This window comes from Apaloderma vittatum, unplaced genomic scaffold, assembly GCF_000703405.1.
Source record: "Apaloderma vittatum isolate BGI_N311 unplaced genomic scaffold, ASM70340v1 scaffold1464, whole genome shotgun sequence".
NCBI lineage: Eukaryota > Metazoa > Chordata > Aves > Trogoniformes > Trogonidae > Apaloderma > Apaloderma vittatum.
In genome coordinates this window covers 42,930-62,148 of record NW_009711880.1, presented here as the reverse complement: position 1 = coordinate 62,148, position 19,219 = coordinate 42,930, and the positions used below count along the sequence as shown (strand labels likewise).

The following is a 19,219-nucleotide window of genomic DNA, read 5'->3' as shown; positions in this document are numbered from 1 at the left end:
CCTGTGAGGGTGCCAGAGCACTGGCACAGGCTGCCCAGGGAGGTTGTGGAGTCTCCTTCTCTGGAGACACTCAAAACCTGTCCAGATGCGTTCCTGTGTGACCCACTCTAGGTGATCCTGCTTTGGCAAGGAGGTTGGACTAGATGATCTTTTGAAGTCACTTCCAGCCCCCAACTTTCTGTGATTCTGTGATTTACAGGGTAGGTGCATGACCCAGAGTAACAGCCATTATGACATGATGCCTGAGCACCAGCTTTCTTCAAAGCAGCATACAAAATTCTAGCTATAAAAATACACCAAAGCAACATGAAAATCCAATCAGAAAAGGGTAAGTTTACCAAACTAGATTACAGCGTATTTCTTAACCTCCTTTCAATCACACAGTCAGCAGAAACTGCCAGGATTTGTCATCTGGCACTCAGAGAGGGAAGTTCTTCCCTCCGTGGGCAGCAGGGTTGCCCCAGGCTACACCAAGTCCGGCTGGAACTGCTGCAGCCCAGGGCTCCCGCTGGAGACAGGCAAGGAGCAGACGCTGGATGTGCAGCATCTGGCAGCACTTGCTGGTGCTGAGCTCGGTAGGCGCTGAAAGGCAGCCCCAGTGAGGGAGTCAGTCTTGCCTCACAGAGAGGCAGCCCTTCAGATCTTTTCGAGCTCGGCACGCTGACACCACAGTCTTTCCCAGGTGGAAAATTCCGTCCGTTGTCTGAGATGGCTCTGCAGCAACCAGCTGCTCAGTGTCAGCTCTCCCTCTGCATACCTTCTCCTCCAAAAACAGTGATATGCCTACCCTTGAAAGAAGGGGTTATATACTGCAGCATATCACCTCACTATCAGCACTGACATGTAACTGGGAACTAGTGTTTCATTAAACTTATGACACACCTTCTGTGGACAGCAGGGAGTTACTCTTTTTCCCAAAGCAATTTAGACACCCAAAGCAAAAGGACTTGAGAAGACTTGTATCTACTTTACCCAGAGGCAAATAGGAGGTCTCTTTGTCGAAGCAGTCAAACATCCTAAATGCATGTTACAAAGTGCTAACAAGCTGTCAAACATGGGCATCAAAAATCTATGATTATGAACCTAAGCCAGAAGTTTCATTTTGTATCGCATCACTACTAACTGGTAGGATTTGAAAAACTGAAGGAGCAAATGGAAATTTCAGGATTACAATCTTTAGGAAAAAATGAGGTTTTGTAGTGTTTATCTTCGTGAAACTAAAATAAAGTGGTGTTTATAATGACTATTATTGGATTCTAACATTTGCCTAACTTGCAAAAGATCACAGAAGACTGCTTTTACCCTTTAACTAAGACAGCTCATTAACAATCTTTCCGTTTTAGAACTACAAACATTTAAAAACAGGACTCCTACAAACGCAAAAGTAACTCACTCTTTTTCTTTATGATGAAGTCACAGATCTCATGATACTGGGAAAGATTGCCAAAGACTCTGATAGCCTCCACAACTCCATCCATATTGTTGCTCAATAACAGCTTTAGAAGCACTATTGGTTTACAGAGAAATAAAAACAATTACTTGTATATCACAAACATGTTCTGGCTTTCTGTCAATATCAGAAGGCAAGCAGCAACAGCGATAAATGTAATAAACAGCAACAGTTATCTGTCTGTCTAGTTGCAGTGAAGGGAGTGAACTGATGGTAGAACAACAGCTAAATTGTGTAGGGCTCTGAAGATGAGACAAAGAGCTCCAATATGGGGCTAAATGCAAAGGAACAAATGAGCAGCTACAACGATAGCCTAAATATAGTTTTAATAACGGGAGCCAGTTTTGCTACAGTTTTGAGCAGGCTCATCTGAAAATCAAGGAAGACAATGAAAAAAAAAGTTACAATATACAAGAGAATTGATTTAGACCCTGAACAGATGGTCTTACAGTGGGATGTCTCCTAAAACTTAAATTATTTTCTGACATTAGCTCTGCTTTCTCTCAGTGCTGCTATAACCAACAAACACATTTCTTTCTGAACAGCTACGTAATACTGGCCCTGGTCTGAAGCATTTACTTGCTTGCTGCTTTCCTGCTTAGCAGTTTCACACGATTAGCATGTAACTTCAGCAGATAGAAGGCAACCTTCAGCATTTCCTAAGAAGACCTATCATCATGTAGGTTTTTGGTGCATGGCAAAGGAGCGAAGCTACAGAAGTTACATCTACCAGTCTTCTGTGAGTATGAAGTGAACCACTGAAACCAGTCCATCCTATAAAGGACTCAAATTAGTCAATCTTTAACCCTTCTACCATAGAAAAGTGAGATAAAAAATACAGAAAAGAGGTTGGCTTTGTTCCTAATACTATAGTCTTTGAATGTTGCATTACTGAACATGCCTTGAACTTGTCTTAGAGAGACATTTGAAATTATTATTTTTTGGGATCCACCACTTGAATCAATCAACAAGTATCCTCAAAATGTCTCCTGGAGGAGGAAGCCTGCTGGCCTTCCCTAAAAAGGTTTTCTCTCTCCTCATTTCAGGCAGAGGAAAGATGATGAGGCTGGTCCTGCATGCTAATAATGAAATGAGGAGAGGGAGAGTGAATGGGACAGGCAGAGAAGTCATTTGTTTCCACATTTCTCTGACTGACAGTAAGAAACAGCTGGCTTATGGGAGATAAAATAACTCATGACAGAACAGCAGAACTGTTACCTAGAAAGAATACGATGCCTACCAGTCAGGGCACTACACTGACAGCTGGAATATTTTTTCTACTCCTCATTCTACCTGTTGTGTGAACTTCAGGTTCTGTCTCTCCCCTGTGTCCTGTTTATTTAGGTAGACAGGTATGCAAGGCACAAACTCTCTACCTTTTGTATAACATTAACTCAGTGAGTCCCAGAGCTCAGATGCAGTTCCTAAACTTTACTAAAATATGACTCTTGTCCACACTGTCAGGGAGGAGAGAGTCGCACAACTCCTATACTGCCAAAAGATTTATAAGCCAGAAATAGACATAAATCAGATTTTGCAGCTCTAGAAAGTACTAAGTAGAAATACAACAACTTTCTTACTATACTTTGATTAGAAGTAAAAAGCAACATGATTATTTTGGCTCAGTCATATAAATTTTGAACAAGTCTATCAAAAATTGCTAAACAGAAAACCATATGGCAAATTCCTTTGGAAAGGAAAAGAAGGGGTTTTGTCAAAAACTGAACTATTTTCAAACAATTCACAGAATTATGTTTAAAAAAAAAGAAAAAAAAAAAGAAGAGAAATCATTGTGGCAAGAATTTAACCCTATGGACTTTATATCCCAGGAATATGATACCACAAAACACTACCAGCATCTTTATTTGCTGCAGTGTCAAAATATAGCCTGAGTAACTTCCAGTTTCAAAAAGATAGACAGAAAGTACTAGTTTAGAAGTCCTTACTTTCAGCAATATGTAGCTTCTTTTCTTCAACAGCAGAATTCTTCACTTTGTAGTAGGACAAATTGTTGATTGTTGTTGCAGCATTGATGACCAACTCCTCACAGTCATCGACTGACTTGTATTCTGATGGTAAAAAAACCCACAAAGCATACGCATATGTCAATACACACCCGCACATGAGTAACTTCGCAGTGCGTTAAATCTCAGAAGCAAACTGAATCATAGTTTACATGGCCACTACTACAGACAACTGTTCTGGTTTTGAGTAACATGGTAGAAAGTAACAGGAACAGCTGATCCAAAAATGGCAACACAAAGTCACTCTCTCCAACTCTTCATCTTTGACAAGATAAGGGGTAAGGGGCACAAACTTGAATGCAGGCAGTCCCATCCAAACACGAGGAGGAACTTCTTTACTTTGAGGGTGGCAGAGCACTGGAACAGGCTGCCCAGAGAGAAGGTGGACTCTCCTCTGGAGACATTCAAATCCCACCTGGATAGCACCCTGCACAACCTGCTGTAGGTGATCCTGCTCTGGCAGGGGTGATCTCCAGAGGTCCCTTTCAGCCCCTACCATTCTGTGATCTAAAGAAATCTTTGCAACTAAGGCAACATGGTCTAAAATCTAGTTAATGAAGACATTTTACAGATCCTGTTTGCTGGTTTAAGATAGAACTGGGGAGAATCCACATGCAGAAATAGGCCTCTGTGATAGACACACAGAAATATCAAGGAGTGTTATACTGGAATGTCAGGTACCATAGGGAAAAAAAAAAAAGACAAAAAAAAGACCTCTTTAACAATATTTGAAAGATTCTTTCTCAAAGTTCCTGAGAAAATGTTAACCAGTGTAAGATTACACTAGCAAGTCTGAAAGTTGTGTATACCAATTTATCTGAGGTTTCTGGCCTCAGACATCAGGAGTGAAGGAAGTAAGAGAGAGGTCAGTTCAGAGGGAGAAACAAGGCTTTGTAGTAACCTCATGAAGTGCTCAAGAAGAGAGGAGGGGGGCAGAGAGAAGCTCTGAGGCTCAAAAGTGCTTATGCAAGGAGTGAGACACTTTCAACCCAGGAAGTTACTTAAGACAGAAAAAAGTTGTAAATTTGCCTCCTCTAATGCCCCATAGCTGGTGGGTAACACTGGTGAACTAGCATATAATCAGGCTGATTGTCTTCATATACTATTTAATGTTCTCATTACACACTAAATATACTGAGTTCTTTGAGATGCATCTTGCCACTGCTAAACTTTGTTACAAGGAGAAGAGACTGCCCAGTCCTAGCCTGTAATTAGATTTACAGAAGGATCTGTAAGTGGTAAAGGAACTGCACTCCTAATCCTCTGTTTTGAGGGAAAGGGACACTCTCTTCCACCTGAAAAAGATAAAGGTTGGAAATCTGAAAAAAAAAAAAAAAGAAAAGAAAAAAAAGAAGGAAATTTTTTTCAAGGAAGCCAGAAAGTTTTGGGTGCAGAGAACATAAAGAATACTTAAACCAGAATAGGCACAAAACCTGCAAAGCTTAAAAAAAGCAACAACCAACTACCACATGTATGTAACATGTGAGAAAAAGAGACTTCCCTTATTTACCAACTCTCAGTGAGATGTATTTAAAATAAAATTTGTTTGCTTACCCTTAATGACCACATCTGCAGATCTGATCACTGAATTAAACACTTCTACAGCATCCTTCCCCAGACACTGAAAAGTCAATACCTAAGCAGCAATGCTTCCACTGTCTCAAACAGGTTTTCTACATAGCACATGTTTATGAAAATCAGCAGATTGACTTTGTTATTTTAGCAATGGAACTGATTTAGTTATGGCTCAACCTAGGTAAGAAGGTCAAGTAGAAAAATCCTGAACTCTCCTTAGAGACTGAACAAAGGTAACAAACACAACATAGATTTTATTACCTAGTACTGTAACAAGTAATTCTACAACACGATGGGCAGTTGCCAGAGCTGCTCCTATGCTGGGATGAATGGAGAGATTGGCCAGCACACTTATCAGTTTTATTAGAACATCTTCTGCTTCTGAAGGGTGCTCTGGGTGCGTTTTTCCTTCCCCTCCTCTTTCACGGTACCGTTTCTGCGCATTCAAATCAAGTTCATGGTAGGTTTGGAATAACGATATCAAGGTGTTAACACTTCCTTTTTCTTTAAAAAATTGCTCACGGGCCTCGTTATTCTTTGCTGTTAAATTGCCAAGAATAAAGATGATACGGATAACCAAATCCTGCAACAAAATAAATAAACCATATTACACAGAAAACATCAGAAGCTATTAGCTGCTTAAAAAGAAGACAGTACTTAATTTGCCTCAGAATTCAGTTAATAGCAGGTCCAGAACATCTGAAGGAATGCCAAATACAGCAACTAGAAATAATCTTTTTATGCTGCTATTTCTCATAACCTAGTTTACAGAAGAAATCACAAACATCTGACAGAACTAGCATAGCATTGGGGTAATTACTAATTGGATATACTTAGTATAGGTCATCCATTTTTATCAACCCCACAGTAATATTAAAACATCTAAACCCATCACTTTTTGTAACTAGAATAATCATATGGGCCAGAGCTTACTAAGCTTTCAAGTAAGCAAGAGTCTGTTGTGATAGCCGGAGACCAGCACCTTCCGTTCTCTGAGCCTGTTACCCATTGTGCAGGCTGAACTACTTCTCCTTGATTTGTTACTCTTAAATCCATGCTAGCTCTTGCTCATGCCCTTGTTAAGTCAAATTGCTTGCAGATACCTCAATTACGTGGCCCAGATTTTTACCAGAAATGTAATCTAAATTGACCAGTCTGTTATTCCCCAATTCCTTCTCTTTCTTCTTTTAAAGACAGGTGCCCTATAACCTTGCCATCCTACATAACAGAGACATCACGCCTTAGCCATCTACCCTCAACCGCTAAACTGCTGTACCTGCACTACCCAAACATTTTGCTAAACAAGTTACATGGTGTTTTATTCAAATATAATAGTTCTATTTTCAGATGCTCTAATCCTCCATGATATTAACAACATAGTTAACCAGACACAGTCCAACTTGGTGAAGTATACATACTGATAGGAAAAAAAAGATGTGTAAGTAGTGAATCTTCTTTCTTACATGCCTTCATATGCAAGTTTAAGGTCTTAAGCCTCTGCCATAAGACATTGGCATTAACATCCTTTTGGGGCCAAAATGATGGATGCTATCCCTGAATATGAGAAGCATATCTCCTCAGTGAGGAACAGGTTTGTACATCCACATACTTAATAGATCATTTTGCAGGACCCACTTCCACCTTTTTTTTTTTTTTTTAAACGAGGCATCATATTTTTGCTACCATCTAAATGTCATCGAGACAAATTTTTATGAACATTCTTACTGACTAACCACTAAGAGCTTTCACCTTTGCTGGCACAACCCCCAATTCACAAAGGCTGTAAGAATTTGAAACAAACAACTGATGAATCAGAAGAGAGAACTGAAAAAAAGCAGGCAGTCTAGTTTGACTCGTTTATATTGACTTTCTAATTTTGGTCAAAACAGTATCAGCCCAGCAACAGCTTTACCCAATCAGAAAACAGACAAACAGGTACCATACAGCAATCAACTGATATTTTGAGCAGCGTGATCTCAGCTGCGCTTTCCACCTACAAGCTAGCAAAACAAACTTACCAAATACTTCTTTTTAGCTAAGCACATCCGGTTTTCATAGCATATTACCCAAGTTTCATTATCTTCTAGTGAAAATTTAGCTAGCAGAGTCAAAGAGAAAAGCTAGTACAACTTCTTTTGAGCAGAATAATACTCAAGGGTTTGTATTATTTTTTGGCTATACTTTTTTAAATGCAAGCACTGCGAGAGTAAGAAACACCAGCTCAGAACTGCTGTGTAAAGAAATACATGGAAAGATGAATGGCATTTTGAAACTGCTTGCAAGACTAAACCTGTACAAGACTCATAAGCCTTTCTGTAAATAACAAAGAAAACAGTATAATAAATGAGATTATTATGCATCTCCAAATGTTTGGAGTATTAACTGCATATTGAATTTCAGACATTCTGGCACACTTACAGAAAAATTACATTTATCAAACTAATTTATATAATATGGAGGTTTTAACATGTATGGCACTAAACGCAGATTAAAGATAGGAATTGCACTCAGTTATTTAGTCTTTCTATAAAGCAGCATTCATGGGAGATATGCTGCCCAGTGGGTGTACCCAAACCCGATTGGAAGGTTATATATGAGACCATGCATCTTCACTTGTACAAACAAATTTGAAAAAAACAATCAAGAGAAGCTTGAAAAAGAGAACTGTTTTTTTCCCCTTGCTTCCACCCTGTGAAGAAACTGATATTTTTGTTTTTCATGCTGTAATGGCATGACATAATCCATCAGCATTTAACTCTTATCTGTTCCCTGCACTGCCCTCGTAGCAAAGGTACCCAATGTACTTGCTGAGTCACAGACCTTGACAGCAGTTTATCTCGGCAATTAAAGCGTACCTGCCTTTCAGTAGAAAGCATGATGAACAGAGGTACATATAGTACAGGTTTACTTATCAGTAGCAAAGGAAAGCAAATTAGGCCAGTAATTTTTAAAATGAGATAAACAAGGGAGAGGAGTCCATTCTAGAGTTTGTACATGTTGGCCACGTACCTGTTGTTAGTTTATTTGGTGTCTGGACCCTCAGAATGGGAGGGTTAGTACGAAACTAAAAATTCATACGCCAGCAGACGAGTTCCTATTGAATCTCAAGCAGCAAATGTGCCTTTGTGGCCGTGAAGACCAATGGCAACCTGGGGCGCATCCAGAAGTGTGGCCAGCAGGTCAAGGGAGGTCATCCTCCCCCTCTCCTCTACGCCGGTGAGGCCCTGCCTGGAGTGCTGTGCCCAGTTCTGGGCTCTGTGGTTCAAGGACAGGGAACTGCTGGAGAAGGTGCAGAAAAGGGCTGCAAAGATGATCAGGGGGACGAGAACGCCTCTCTTATGAAGAAAGGGTGAGGGACTTGGAGCTTTTCAGTCTGGAGAAGACTGAGGAAGGACCTTATCAATGCTTATAAATATTTAAAGAGTGGGTGTCAGGAGGATGGGGCCAACCTCTTCTCAGTGCTGCCCAGTGACAGGACAAGAGTTAACAGGCACAAACTTGAACACAGGAAGTTCCATCTAAAAACGAGGAGGAACTTCTTTACTTTGAGGGTGGGACAGGCTACCCAGAGAGGTGGTGGAGTCTCTGTCTCTGGAGGCATTCAAAACCCACCTGTACGCCATCCTGCGTAACCTGCTGTAGGTGACCCTGCTCTGGCCGAGGGGCTGGACCAGCTGATCTCCAGAGGTCCCTTCCAACCCCGAACATTCTGTGATTCTGTGAAGTGAAATGTGCTTTCCATGTTACACAAACTTCAATGTAGGTAGTCAAAATTCTACCACCTGCCCAGCAGTATGAACTGATTTTGATTCACATCTAACTTACACTTAATTTCTGCTTTATAATGTCCCTTGGAAAGAAAATCTGAGAGTTTTCTTTGCAGGATCTGATAGTCTACTTATAGAAAAAACAGCAGTAGTCATGCCACCCTGGAGCTAATCTCTTCCAAACACAGTAAGGATTCATCCTGAAGTGACATTTTGGCTGTGAAAATTCCTGGTCATACCCAGAAATGAAAACTGACCCCAAATGAAACTCAATTTAGAGAAGAAAAAAAAGAATGGCACGGACAGGTTGCCAAATACCCTGAAAGTATAAAAAATGCAAATGAAGAAGTTTTTTGACTGAGGGACCTGAAATAAGGAGCAGAGAGGATAAGCTTTGCCACAGTGACAGCAGGGAGTACTTTGTCAGTTAAGAGGGAAACTCCTTCCCTGGTAAATAAAAATGCATTTGAGGAGGAGAGGATGAATGCAATTTTATCTCTGTGTATTGCACATCACAGGATCCTACTCAGTAATTTCTACACCCAAAACTCTGCTCTATTTAGGTAAACTTTTCAGAAAAAGGTTCATTTGCATTTAATGACTTTTAGCAATGAAGAACTGATGTCCTTAGGTTTGTTTGTGGACATCTGGAGATCTGGGAAAGGTAACAAAGAAAAGCAAGCACACTGTCACCAGAATAACATTCGATGAAAAGCAGTGCAAACTCTCTTAAAAAAAAATAAAAATTTGGCAATCTCAAATTGAAAAAAAAAAGTTGAAAATCATACCACCCCCTGGTAATGCTCCAATGATTACTGATCTCCCTGGTTAAAATCTTTATTCTTACTACTATTTTAAATTTGTATGGCTTCAGCCACTATTTATTATCTCTTTTTTCCCATAATTAAAGATGGTCTACTAACAGAGATGTCTTCCTTGTGCAGATTCTATTAACAGGCAACTTGTGAATAGTCTGACTTTCATCACTGATAAATTAATTTGCTAAATCTTGGCTTTTTTAAGCTCTGATCATTCTTTTAGTTCTTTTCAGAGCTGTTCCCAAACTTGAATACCAAAAAATAATGCAAAATATTTTAGTGACAGTGTCTCTCACACCAAGTAGTAATATATTATTATTAGACATTCTCATATTTATCTATCTAATAATTACATTTATTCCCTTCTATCTTTTGATACACCATAACAACAGGTTTCTACACGATATACGCCAGTGAAGGCTGGTTCATTACAAACTTTGAGCTCTACATTCCTGATCATTTTATATTCAGAGTACACATCACATGTTCTGCACTTTGCTTACCACTTCTACCATTTCTTCAGACAAAAAAAAAAAAAGGGAAAAAAAATCACGAGGTATTAGGAAGATGCAAATACACTATCAGCCCAGCATACTGTCAGAAATCACAGGGAAAGGGTGACCTTCTGTGGTTATTCAGATTTACCAGCAGGGAGATTCCTTCAGAGTTGTCAGAATATTTATCTTAAAATGGATACTTCCTTCTTGAAAAACATGTTAATTCAAAGAGAATAAATGATCAATTATGAAAATGCTTATGCGCACACAAAACACAGGAGAAAAATCTTATATTTTTGTTCTTTAATGGTCCATTACTATATTCCTTTCATAATTTTTCTTAATTGCCCAAGGCACTATTATAATATTGGGCTTGAAGGTGGAAGAATACAGCTGAAAATATGTATTTGTAAATGTAGGAGAAAAGAACCACAGCACCCATTTAAGTTCTTCCTAGGATTACCTTGACAAGCATTTCAGCAGAAGCGGTGGCAGAAACAGCACCCACTCTCCTTTCCATTCACAGTTGGGTTCCTCTCCCACATTATTTCCTCTGGATTTGTGAATGAGAAACTGTGTGGCTGTTCAACAGATTCGACTGGTTTGTAGGTGATAACCCAGCAAAGAACGAGGGTTTGGGATTTTTTTTCAGTTTTAAGGTTATTGGAATCTGGGTGAGTTCTGTGACATGATGGATCATGCTGTCACACAAACACCTGTCCTCAGCCCAAATGAGGGATGGCACAGAGGGGAAAAGCGAGTCACCGAAACACAAAGAACACTTAGGTCAGCACTGATGACTTAGGTCAGCACTTGCCTTTCTTTAAAGGCAAGCTATGGATACAGAAATACACCACCACCACCACTAAAAATAATAACAAAATAGATCTGTGGTATCTCTTAAGACTATGACACTGCTGAGCAGATTACCAATAATATTCTCAAAGCATTTAAGAGGCAAACATGTAGCTCAGAACTAAACACAGCTGTAGCATTACACTCTACTGTTAAGAGCCTATGGTTGTTTTGTTTTACTTATCAACTGAAACAGACAGTGGGTTCCTGGGAGTGCATTGCAGAATTCTCCATAAGCCAGCCAAAAAACCAGCAGGTAGGTCAGTCACTGCACACAGACAAGCCTTCACCTAATAAATAAAGCCAGACACAAAGCGGAGACATTCTCTGTGTTTACAGCTCCCATCTGTGACAACCTTTTCCACTGCAGCAATCCTAAGACCAAAAAGGACAGGTGACAGCCCTGGAATGAGCCTTTTCCTTGACGGGAGACAAGAAGTCTCACAAGCAGAAGCCTGCTTGCTCACAGAAGGCTATAAACTGATTTGGGACCCGCTACTTGGTAGATGCTTTTGGGAAGAGAGCTTGACAGATCCAGGCACAGTGAGCCTGATAAATGCTGTCATCTCCTTAGAGAGGATGAGAAGGCAACGTCAGTCTAGTCTTCATGTAATAAGTTGTTTTTTGACAAAGTGAGTGTTAAGTCAAAGAGGTAAAGCAGCACACAAATTAAAATTGTAATTTAGTGCAGTCCTACTAGCTGATGCAAGAAATGCAAAAATTGTAACAAATCTTTTCAAACATACTAGGACCAGGAAGGTTGCCAGAATCTGCAGAACTAATTGATGATCAGGATAAAACAGGAGGATTCAGAGAAGAAAATGTCACTACAGAGAAGCTGAGTGCTTTGCATTGATTCATGCCCAATGTGAAAGCGACTGGAGATTTTGACACTACAGCCTTCTCTGGGGAAGATTCATCAGAGGATCTGTCCAAAACCAAAGTGACTGCAAACAGATCACCAGGACTAGATAATCACCCAACAGTTTTAAAAGAGCTGATTAATTGAACAGCTTAATTACTAACAGTGATGTGCAAGCTCTCAAAACTGCCTTGATGCCCAGGGACTGAAAATGTAACATGCTGTAAGGGAGAATCATAGAATGATTTGGGTTGGAAGGGACCTCAAAGATCATCTACGTCCAACCCCCCTGCCATGGCAGGAACACCTCCCACTAGATCAGGTTGCTCAAGGCTCCATCCAGCCTGGCCTTGAACACTTCAAGGGATGGAGCATCCAAAACCTCCCTGGGCAACCTGTTCCAGTGCCTCACCACCCTCACGGTAAAGACCTGCTTCTTTATATCTAGTCTAAACCTACACTCTTCCAGTTTCCACCCATTACCCCTCGTCCTTTCACTACAGGCCCTTGTAAAAAGTCCCTCTTGCAGGCCCCCTTCAGGTACTGGAAGGCCATTATAAGGTCTCTCCAGAACCTTCTCTTTTCCAGGCTGAACAAGCCTAACTCTCTCAGCCTGTTCTTGAAGGAGAGGTGTTCCAGCCCTCTGACCATCTCGGTGGCCCTCCTCTGGACTTGCTCCAACAGCTCCTTGTCTTTCTTGTGTTGGGGGCTCCAGAGCTGGACACAGTATTCCAGGTGGGGTCTCACAAGGGCAGAGTAGAGGGGCAGAATCACCTCGCTTGACCTGCTGGTCACACATCTCTTGATGCATCCCAGGATATGACTGGCTTGCAGGACCTCAAGTGCACACTGCTGGCTCATTTGATCTTACCATCCACCAACATGCCCAAATCCTTCTCTCCAGGACTGCTCTCAATCTGGTTATAGGTAAATTAGAGGATGGAAAACAGAGTACATGGGCAGTTTCTGCAATGGTGCATTGGAAGATGACCAGTGGAATTTCACAGGGTTCTGTGCTAGGACTCAATGTGTTCAACTTGTCTACAAAACAACATGGAAAAGTGGGGGACAGCAGTGATTGTAAGAGTTTGCCAGTGACACTAAGATATTCAAAGTAGCAAAGATGAATGTGGACTGAAGAGCAGAAAAAGGATTTGTAGGCAACTAGTAATAAAATAGCAGATGAAATTTAAATGCAGATGAACATGAAACGATTGTGAAAAAACACAGAGCAAACACAGAATCACAGAATCATTTAGGTTGCAAAAGACCTCTAAGATCATCGAGTCCAAATTACAGCCTTCGAACCAATCATAAGTACTTAGGGAGCAATCTTGGGGTTAATGACAGATTGCTCACGGGAGTTTAATGCTTACAGGAGATCAAGAAAGCACATAAAATATCAGGGATTACTGGGAAATAAATTTACACACACATGCAAATCTATGATATGGCCACATGTTAACTGCCAGGTTCTGGTTTCCTCATCTCAAAAAAAAATAAATACAGGAATCAGCACTGTAAAGAGTTCTGAGAAGAGCAACACAGATGCACAATGGTATGGAAGAGCCTCTGTATCAGAAAGGACTAATTAAGGAAGAACTCTTAAGTAAGGAAGGACTCTTCAGCAGGGAACTGGAAAAGAGGTAACTCAAAGAGGATATGATAAAGGTCTGGAAAGTCAGGGGTGGTGTTAAAGGACTGATGGTATTAAATATTTACTGTCTTTTCAATACAAGAACTAGAGGGTATCAAAATAAAGCTAGTAAAGGCCAAATTTAAAACAAGTAAAAGGAATTATTTGTGCAGTGGGTAGCTGCTGTGTCAACTCCTTGCAAATGGATGTTTAACATGTTAGAAGTTCATATGAGGTAGAGGTAGAATGTAGAGTTTCATGGAAAAGAATTCAATCGATGTCAACTTCATGCACAGAGAATCACAGAACCACGGATTCATACAATGTCTTAGGTTGGAAGGGACCTTAGAGATCATCTAATCCAACCTCCCTGCTACGGGCAGGGATGCCCTTAACTAGACCACGTTGCCTCATCCAACATCTCCGGGGAGGGGACATCCACAACAACCTCTCTAGGCAATCTATTCCAGAGTCTTGCCACCCTCGTACTGAAGAATTTCTTCTTAAGTTCCAATCTAAACCTATTCTCCTTCAATTTAAAACCATTTCCCCTTGTCCTATCAGTGGACACTCTTGTAAATACAAAAGTCCCTCTCCAGCCTTCCTGCAGGTTCTTTTCAGGTATCAAAAGGCAGTTATAAGGTCCCCCAAGAGTCTTCTTCTTCTCCAGGCTGAACAATCCCAGCTCCCTCAGCCTGTCCTTGTACCAGAGGTGTTCCAGCCCCTGGACCATCTTTACAGCCCTCCTCTGAACTCATTCCAACAGATCCATATTCCTCTTATGGTGAGGACACCAGAACTGGACACAGTATTCGAGGTGGGGTCTCACAAGAGCAGAGTAAACAGGGAGAATCACCTCTCTTGCCTCTCTTGACCTGCTGGCTATGCTTCTCGATACATCCCAGGATGTGGTTGGCCTTCTGGGCTGCATGAGCGCACTGCCGGCTCATGTTGAGCTTCTCGTCTATCAACAAACCCAAGTCCTTCTCTTCAGGACTACTCTCAACCCATTGTGTACCCAGTTTGTATTTGTGCCTGGGAATGGCCCGACCCAGGTGCAGGACCTTGCATTTTGACTTGTTGAAGCTCATGCAGTTTGCACTGGCCCATTTCTCAAGCCTATCAGGGTCCCTCTTGATGGCATCTCTTCCCTCAAGTAAGTCCATCGCACCACACAGCTTGGTGTCGTTGGTAAACTTGCTGAGGGTGCACTCGATGCCATTGTCCGTGTCGCTGGCAAAGATGTTGAACAGCACTGGACCCAGAACAGACCCCTGAGGAATTCCACTTGCCACCGGTCTCCACATGGACATCGAGCACAGCTCTTTGAGTGCAACCCTCTAGCCAGTTCCTTATCCACTGAGTGGTCCATCCATCAAGTCCATGCCTCCTCATCTTAGAGACAAGGATGACATGTGGGACAGTGTCAAATGCCTTGCACAAGTCGAGGTAGATGACATCAGTTGCTCTTCCATAGCTGACTGAGGAAGCTTCCAAACTGGAAAGAGCTGGAGGTTTGGTAAGTATATACAGCAACTATCATATATGCTTTGTTTTTACTGTTCTCTGTGCATCTGATTTTCACTACTGCCAAGTACAGATAGCAGGCTGGATGAACCTGTGACCTAATGTGATAATTCTTTTGCTGAATAGGTGATTGCTGCATCCAGTGATGTCAGACACATAACCAATGTTTCCTAATCGAAAAGTAGGCTGAAGTATAAAGGGGCTTTTCTATATAACAGGCACAAGATTTCTTCAATTTTAGTATTGTACCCTGTGTTTGTGCACTTAGGATTGAAACCAGACTCCTAAAGGATTGAAACCAGACTCCTAAAGGATTGAAACCAGACTCCTAACTCTGCATTGACAAAAGATTACACAGAAGCTGGAAGGGCCCCAAAAGGCCACTTAAGTTCAGGTAGTGCCTGACTTACAGGACCTACCGCCCTATTTAGGCCGTCTCCCTCTTCCAAAAGCATGGCCTCCTCATGACATTAACCACAGTCTGAGAAAGTCACCCTTAATATAGTTTATCTGCAAAGCTTAGAGATGGTAACGATCTGGCAAAGGGGAAGATCATCTTGTTAAAAGATTTTTGGAGACAAAAAGCAAAAGTCGACTAGAAACAGAAGCATGCAAAGTTCATCCTGCATTACAGAGGCTCCGCAAGAACACTTGCAGCTTTCACAGCATGTGGCAGCTACCGAGGATGTTTTTGTTACTAGTTAACATGTGAGTTCCAAAATCAACCATGAGTGAAGTCCAACAGAAATGTACTTCAGAAGAAAAGCACTGCTGAATTCTCCAGTCCCACCCTGCAGATCCAGCTTTTCCAACCTTCTGCACTCCTCTCCTTACCCAAGACTATGACACGTGGAATTTAGCAAGACTTGCCAATCCAATTTCCCCAAAAGCCTTTCTCACAGAGTTAAGTTACTACTCTCCCGTTCCTTCAGATGCTCTTGATCAAGGGAGAAAATGAGCCGAGAAGAAAAAAAAAACAAACACAAAAGCTGAAACTGCAGTGCGGTGAGAAGAACAGAGACTATATGGGATGGCAGCTGTGGAATTCAGTGTGTGGTACGGGAACAAGTCATTAATCCTACTTCCAATGCTCACATTTTTATTTTCACAATACTTAATGCTTATTTTAAGTCACCGGTATGAAAGCACTTGATAAAGTCTCAATTGTTTTCCCTGGTATATTTCTAGCTGCCATGAGTGTCTGTAAAAAAACCTGATCCTACAAACTTTGCAACCTGAAAATTCAGAAAACACATACAATTTACTTCAACGTATAAGCTCTTAGTCCTCATTTATCCTCCTGTTTGCTGCTTCTTCCCACAGCAGGCAATTTTACCCATTTTACTCACACTGCTGTTACTTGTTTTCTTTTAACACATACCAACTCACACTATAACTCACTATCTGTCAGCATTTTAGAAGAAAGATTACCAGTGTCAACTACACCTCAGGAAAAACATTTTTTTGCACTCCTCACAGCTCAAGTGTTTATTATAAATTACAAAAAAAAGTGGTGCATTACATCATCTATGTCCCTCTTGTTTCTGCAGGGGTTCACTAAGCTGACAACTGACAGTTGCATGATTGTTTAAAGTTTGCAGTAAGAAATAATTACTCTGAAGACATTGCATGTATAATCATAACATAATAACTAAGTTGTTGGTTTGTTTTTTTTTTACATAGAAGCTATTTCTTCACTAATTTGTACCTTGATAAAACAACTGACAGTTTAGCACAAAAAGCAATACTAATCCAGTGAAGAAAGATCTCTTTTAGGACCACTTAGTAAAGTAGACAAGTAAGAAGCTACATTCTAAACACTACCTGACAATAAACAATTTCAATTTATATATGAGCCTACAATTCATTATGAGACAAAGCTATTATCTCAGGAGCCTAGAAAAGTTCCTCTTAAAATTACAAATTAAGATTGAGAGGAAGATGTTACTCAATTTAAGCTCCTTATTCCCAGCCACAGCATTTGCCGAGGTTTTAATACAGCGCTCTCAAGGGAAAATACCTATAAATCTAGTAAAATATCATGCCTTTGATATTTCTCATATTATTTATGTAGCGATTTACTAAAGCATCTTTGAAGACTATATGGTGCAACAGCATCCTGAACCTAGAAATACTAGACATGCTGTAGGAATGTTAACCAACAGGCATCTAAATGAATAGAAACACCTTAACCTCTGTTTCTTTTCCACATGTACTATCACAGAAAACAAGGATGCAAGTAAACAGGACAGGGAAAAATTATTTCTGTATTTGGCAGAAGAAAACGCAGACTGTTCAGTGTAGCCACTGTGGTTATCTTCATTAAGAGCAGCACGAAAGACCTCGTTCCAACAATTCTCCAGGAATTACTAACCATGGGCTAAATTGTACAGCATAACTAAATGTCCTCAAACTAGTTTAGATGCTGGAGCAGCCAAAGAAGTTCCTTATTTTCAAGTATAATCTTAATGTGATTTAACGTTCTTATTCTGAAACCTTGTTCCACCTTTGAACATCTATGCTTTACATCAGAAATATTTTCTTCATAAATCTTACCCGGCAATAGAGATGAGTAATTTGCAACTCCACTCTTACCAGTGTGACAATCTCTAAAAACCATGATCCTGCACCAAACTCTCTGAGCCTTGCACTCCAGTAAACATAGGAAAGATCACTATGATATTACAGCAACACTGGGCACTTAAAGTTCTAATGAAGCTGGTAGCAAGCATACTCTTATAATTTTACTTTATAATACAAGGCATAGTGAGAAACTCTAAACATTTATTTCCAGGTGAATATTCTGAACGTGATACTCTAGGCATACGGTTTTCTCTGGCAAGGAGAGATACATTCTGATACCTTACACAGCTATTAAGAAACAAATCTTTCTCTGCTCTGAAATTGCGTAACTGGAGAATTCACACTTTCCTTGCAGGAGAGGAAGGCAGGAGAAATCCCAGCAATTTCCTCCTATTAAATATGAAAATAAACTATTTGCTTTAGAAAGCACTTTTTAAAAAGTAAGAAATATAATTAAGTACTCAAAGGACTGCTTCTACACATGCAAAGGGTAGACACATTAATCACCTATCTGTCTTCTGTATTGCTTTTAATTTTTAATCTAAATTATTTCATTTCAATTATTTACTACTTAGAAATGCTGTCAACCAGTTACAATTTTTATTTGGTAAATGCATAAAAGTAGGTCACTGAAAACAAGCTTATACACAATAATACACAGACACATCAGAGGATTAACATATAAAAATCAAGAGATGAAAAAAACTGACCTGCTGCTTCTGGTGTTTGTTTAGTAGGGCTAAAAATACGATGTAACATCTGGAGCAGTCTGCTAAAGCTGCACAGAAGTCATTGTAGGAGGAAAGCTTGCTACAAAGGTACAAAAATAAAATATACGTAAATAGAGAGCACTTTTTTCCACAAAAGTGTTTTTTTTTTTAAATTCACTCTGCTTTGGCATCTCAGAGTCATATTTTCCAACAAATGAAACAAATGCCAATACTTAGACTTCTAGTAGAGGCATATGCAGTTACGTAAGAGCACAACAGAAGCCCAGCTAGCTTTGCCACTGTGAATTACGCTAAGAAGTGAACACAAGGAGCTTCCCAACCTGCCTGCCATATGGGCACAGGATGCCAACACTAGCACTTCATAGCATTAAATGGGAGAACTGTAATTTTAAGATGACATAGGAGGTCAAATGGGAGAGGAAACAAAGGGTCCCTTCCTAATGCCCATCTAGTAAAGCCCAGCAACAGCACTAACTGAACACATCTCTCACCCGCAAATACAGCGAGCGCACCTTCTTGCAGTAATGATTCTACCTGTGCATTCCATAACAGCTGCTCCGGTCCTAAACTCTTCACCCTGATCATTACAAAAATAGAGAACTGGACATGTTTTGGTCATAGCAGAAATACTGCAATAACAGAACAAACTAGGATAGCCTCTTCATTTCCCTATTTTTTGTAGTCATAACTAGCAAATATCTGCATTGATGTTCAGTTACAATCAATTCCAGACTTAGAGAAATTAATAATCTGAATAGACTGAACACATTCTCTACAAACAAGCTGCCTAAATTTACTGAGAGAAAATGATAATCATTCTATTAAGCGTGGCCAGCGGATCAAGACTGCCCAAGACTTCCCCTCTATTCCACACTCCTGACACTCCACAGTCTG

General features: G+C 40.4%; 1 protein-coding gene across 1 annotated transcript in view; it reads right to left on the bottom strand.

Annotated features, from left to right (window-relative positions):
* ARMC2 (armadillo repeat containing 2) overlaps nt 1-19,219 on the bottom strand; it is a gene marked incomplete at its 3' end in the record, with an annotated part of 66,874 nt that overhangs the window by 9,254 nt on the left and 38,401 nt on the right. Inside the window, exons 12-15 of the mRNA XM_009867761.1 lie at nt 18,305-18,404; nt 5,311-5,632; nt 3,397-3,519; nt 1,394-1,507 (exon numbers count right to left, since the gene is read on the bottom strand). Coding sequence (XP_009866063.1) covers nt 1,394-1,507; nt 3,397-3,519; nt 5,311-5,632; nt 18,305-18,404 — 659 coding nt within the window. The remainder of the gene's footprint in view (nt 1-1,393; nt 1,508-3,396; nt 3,520-5,310; nt 5,633-18,304; nt 18,405-19,219) is intronic.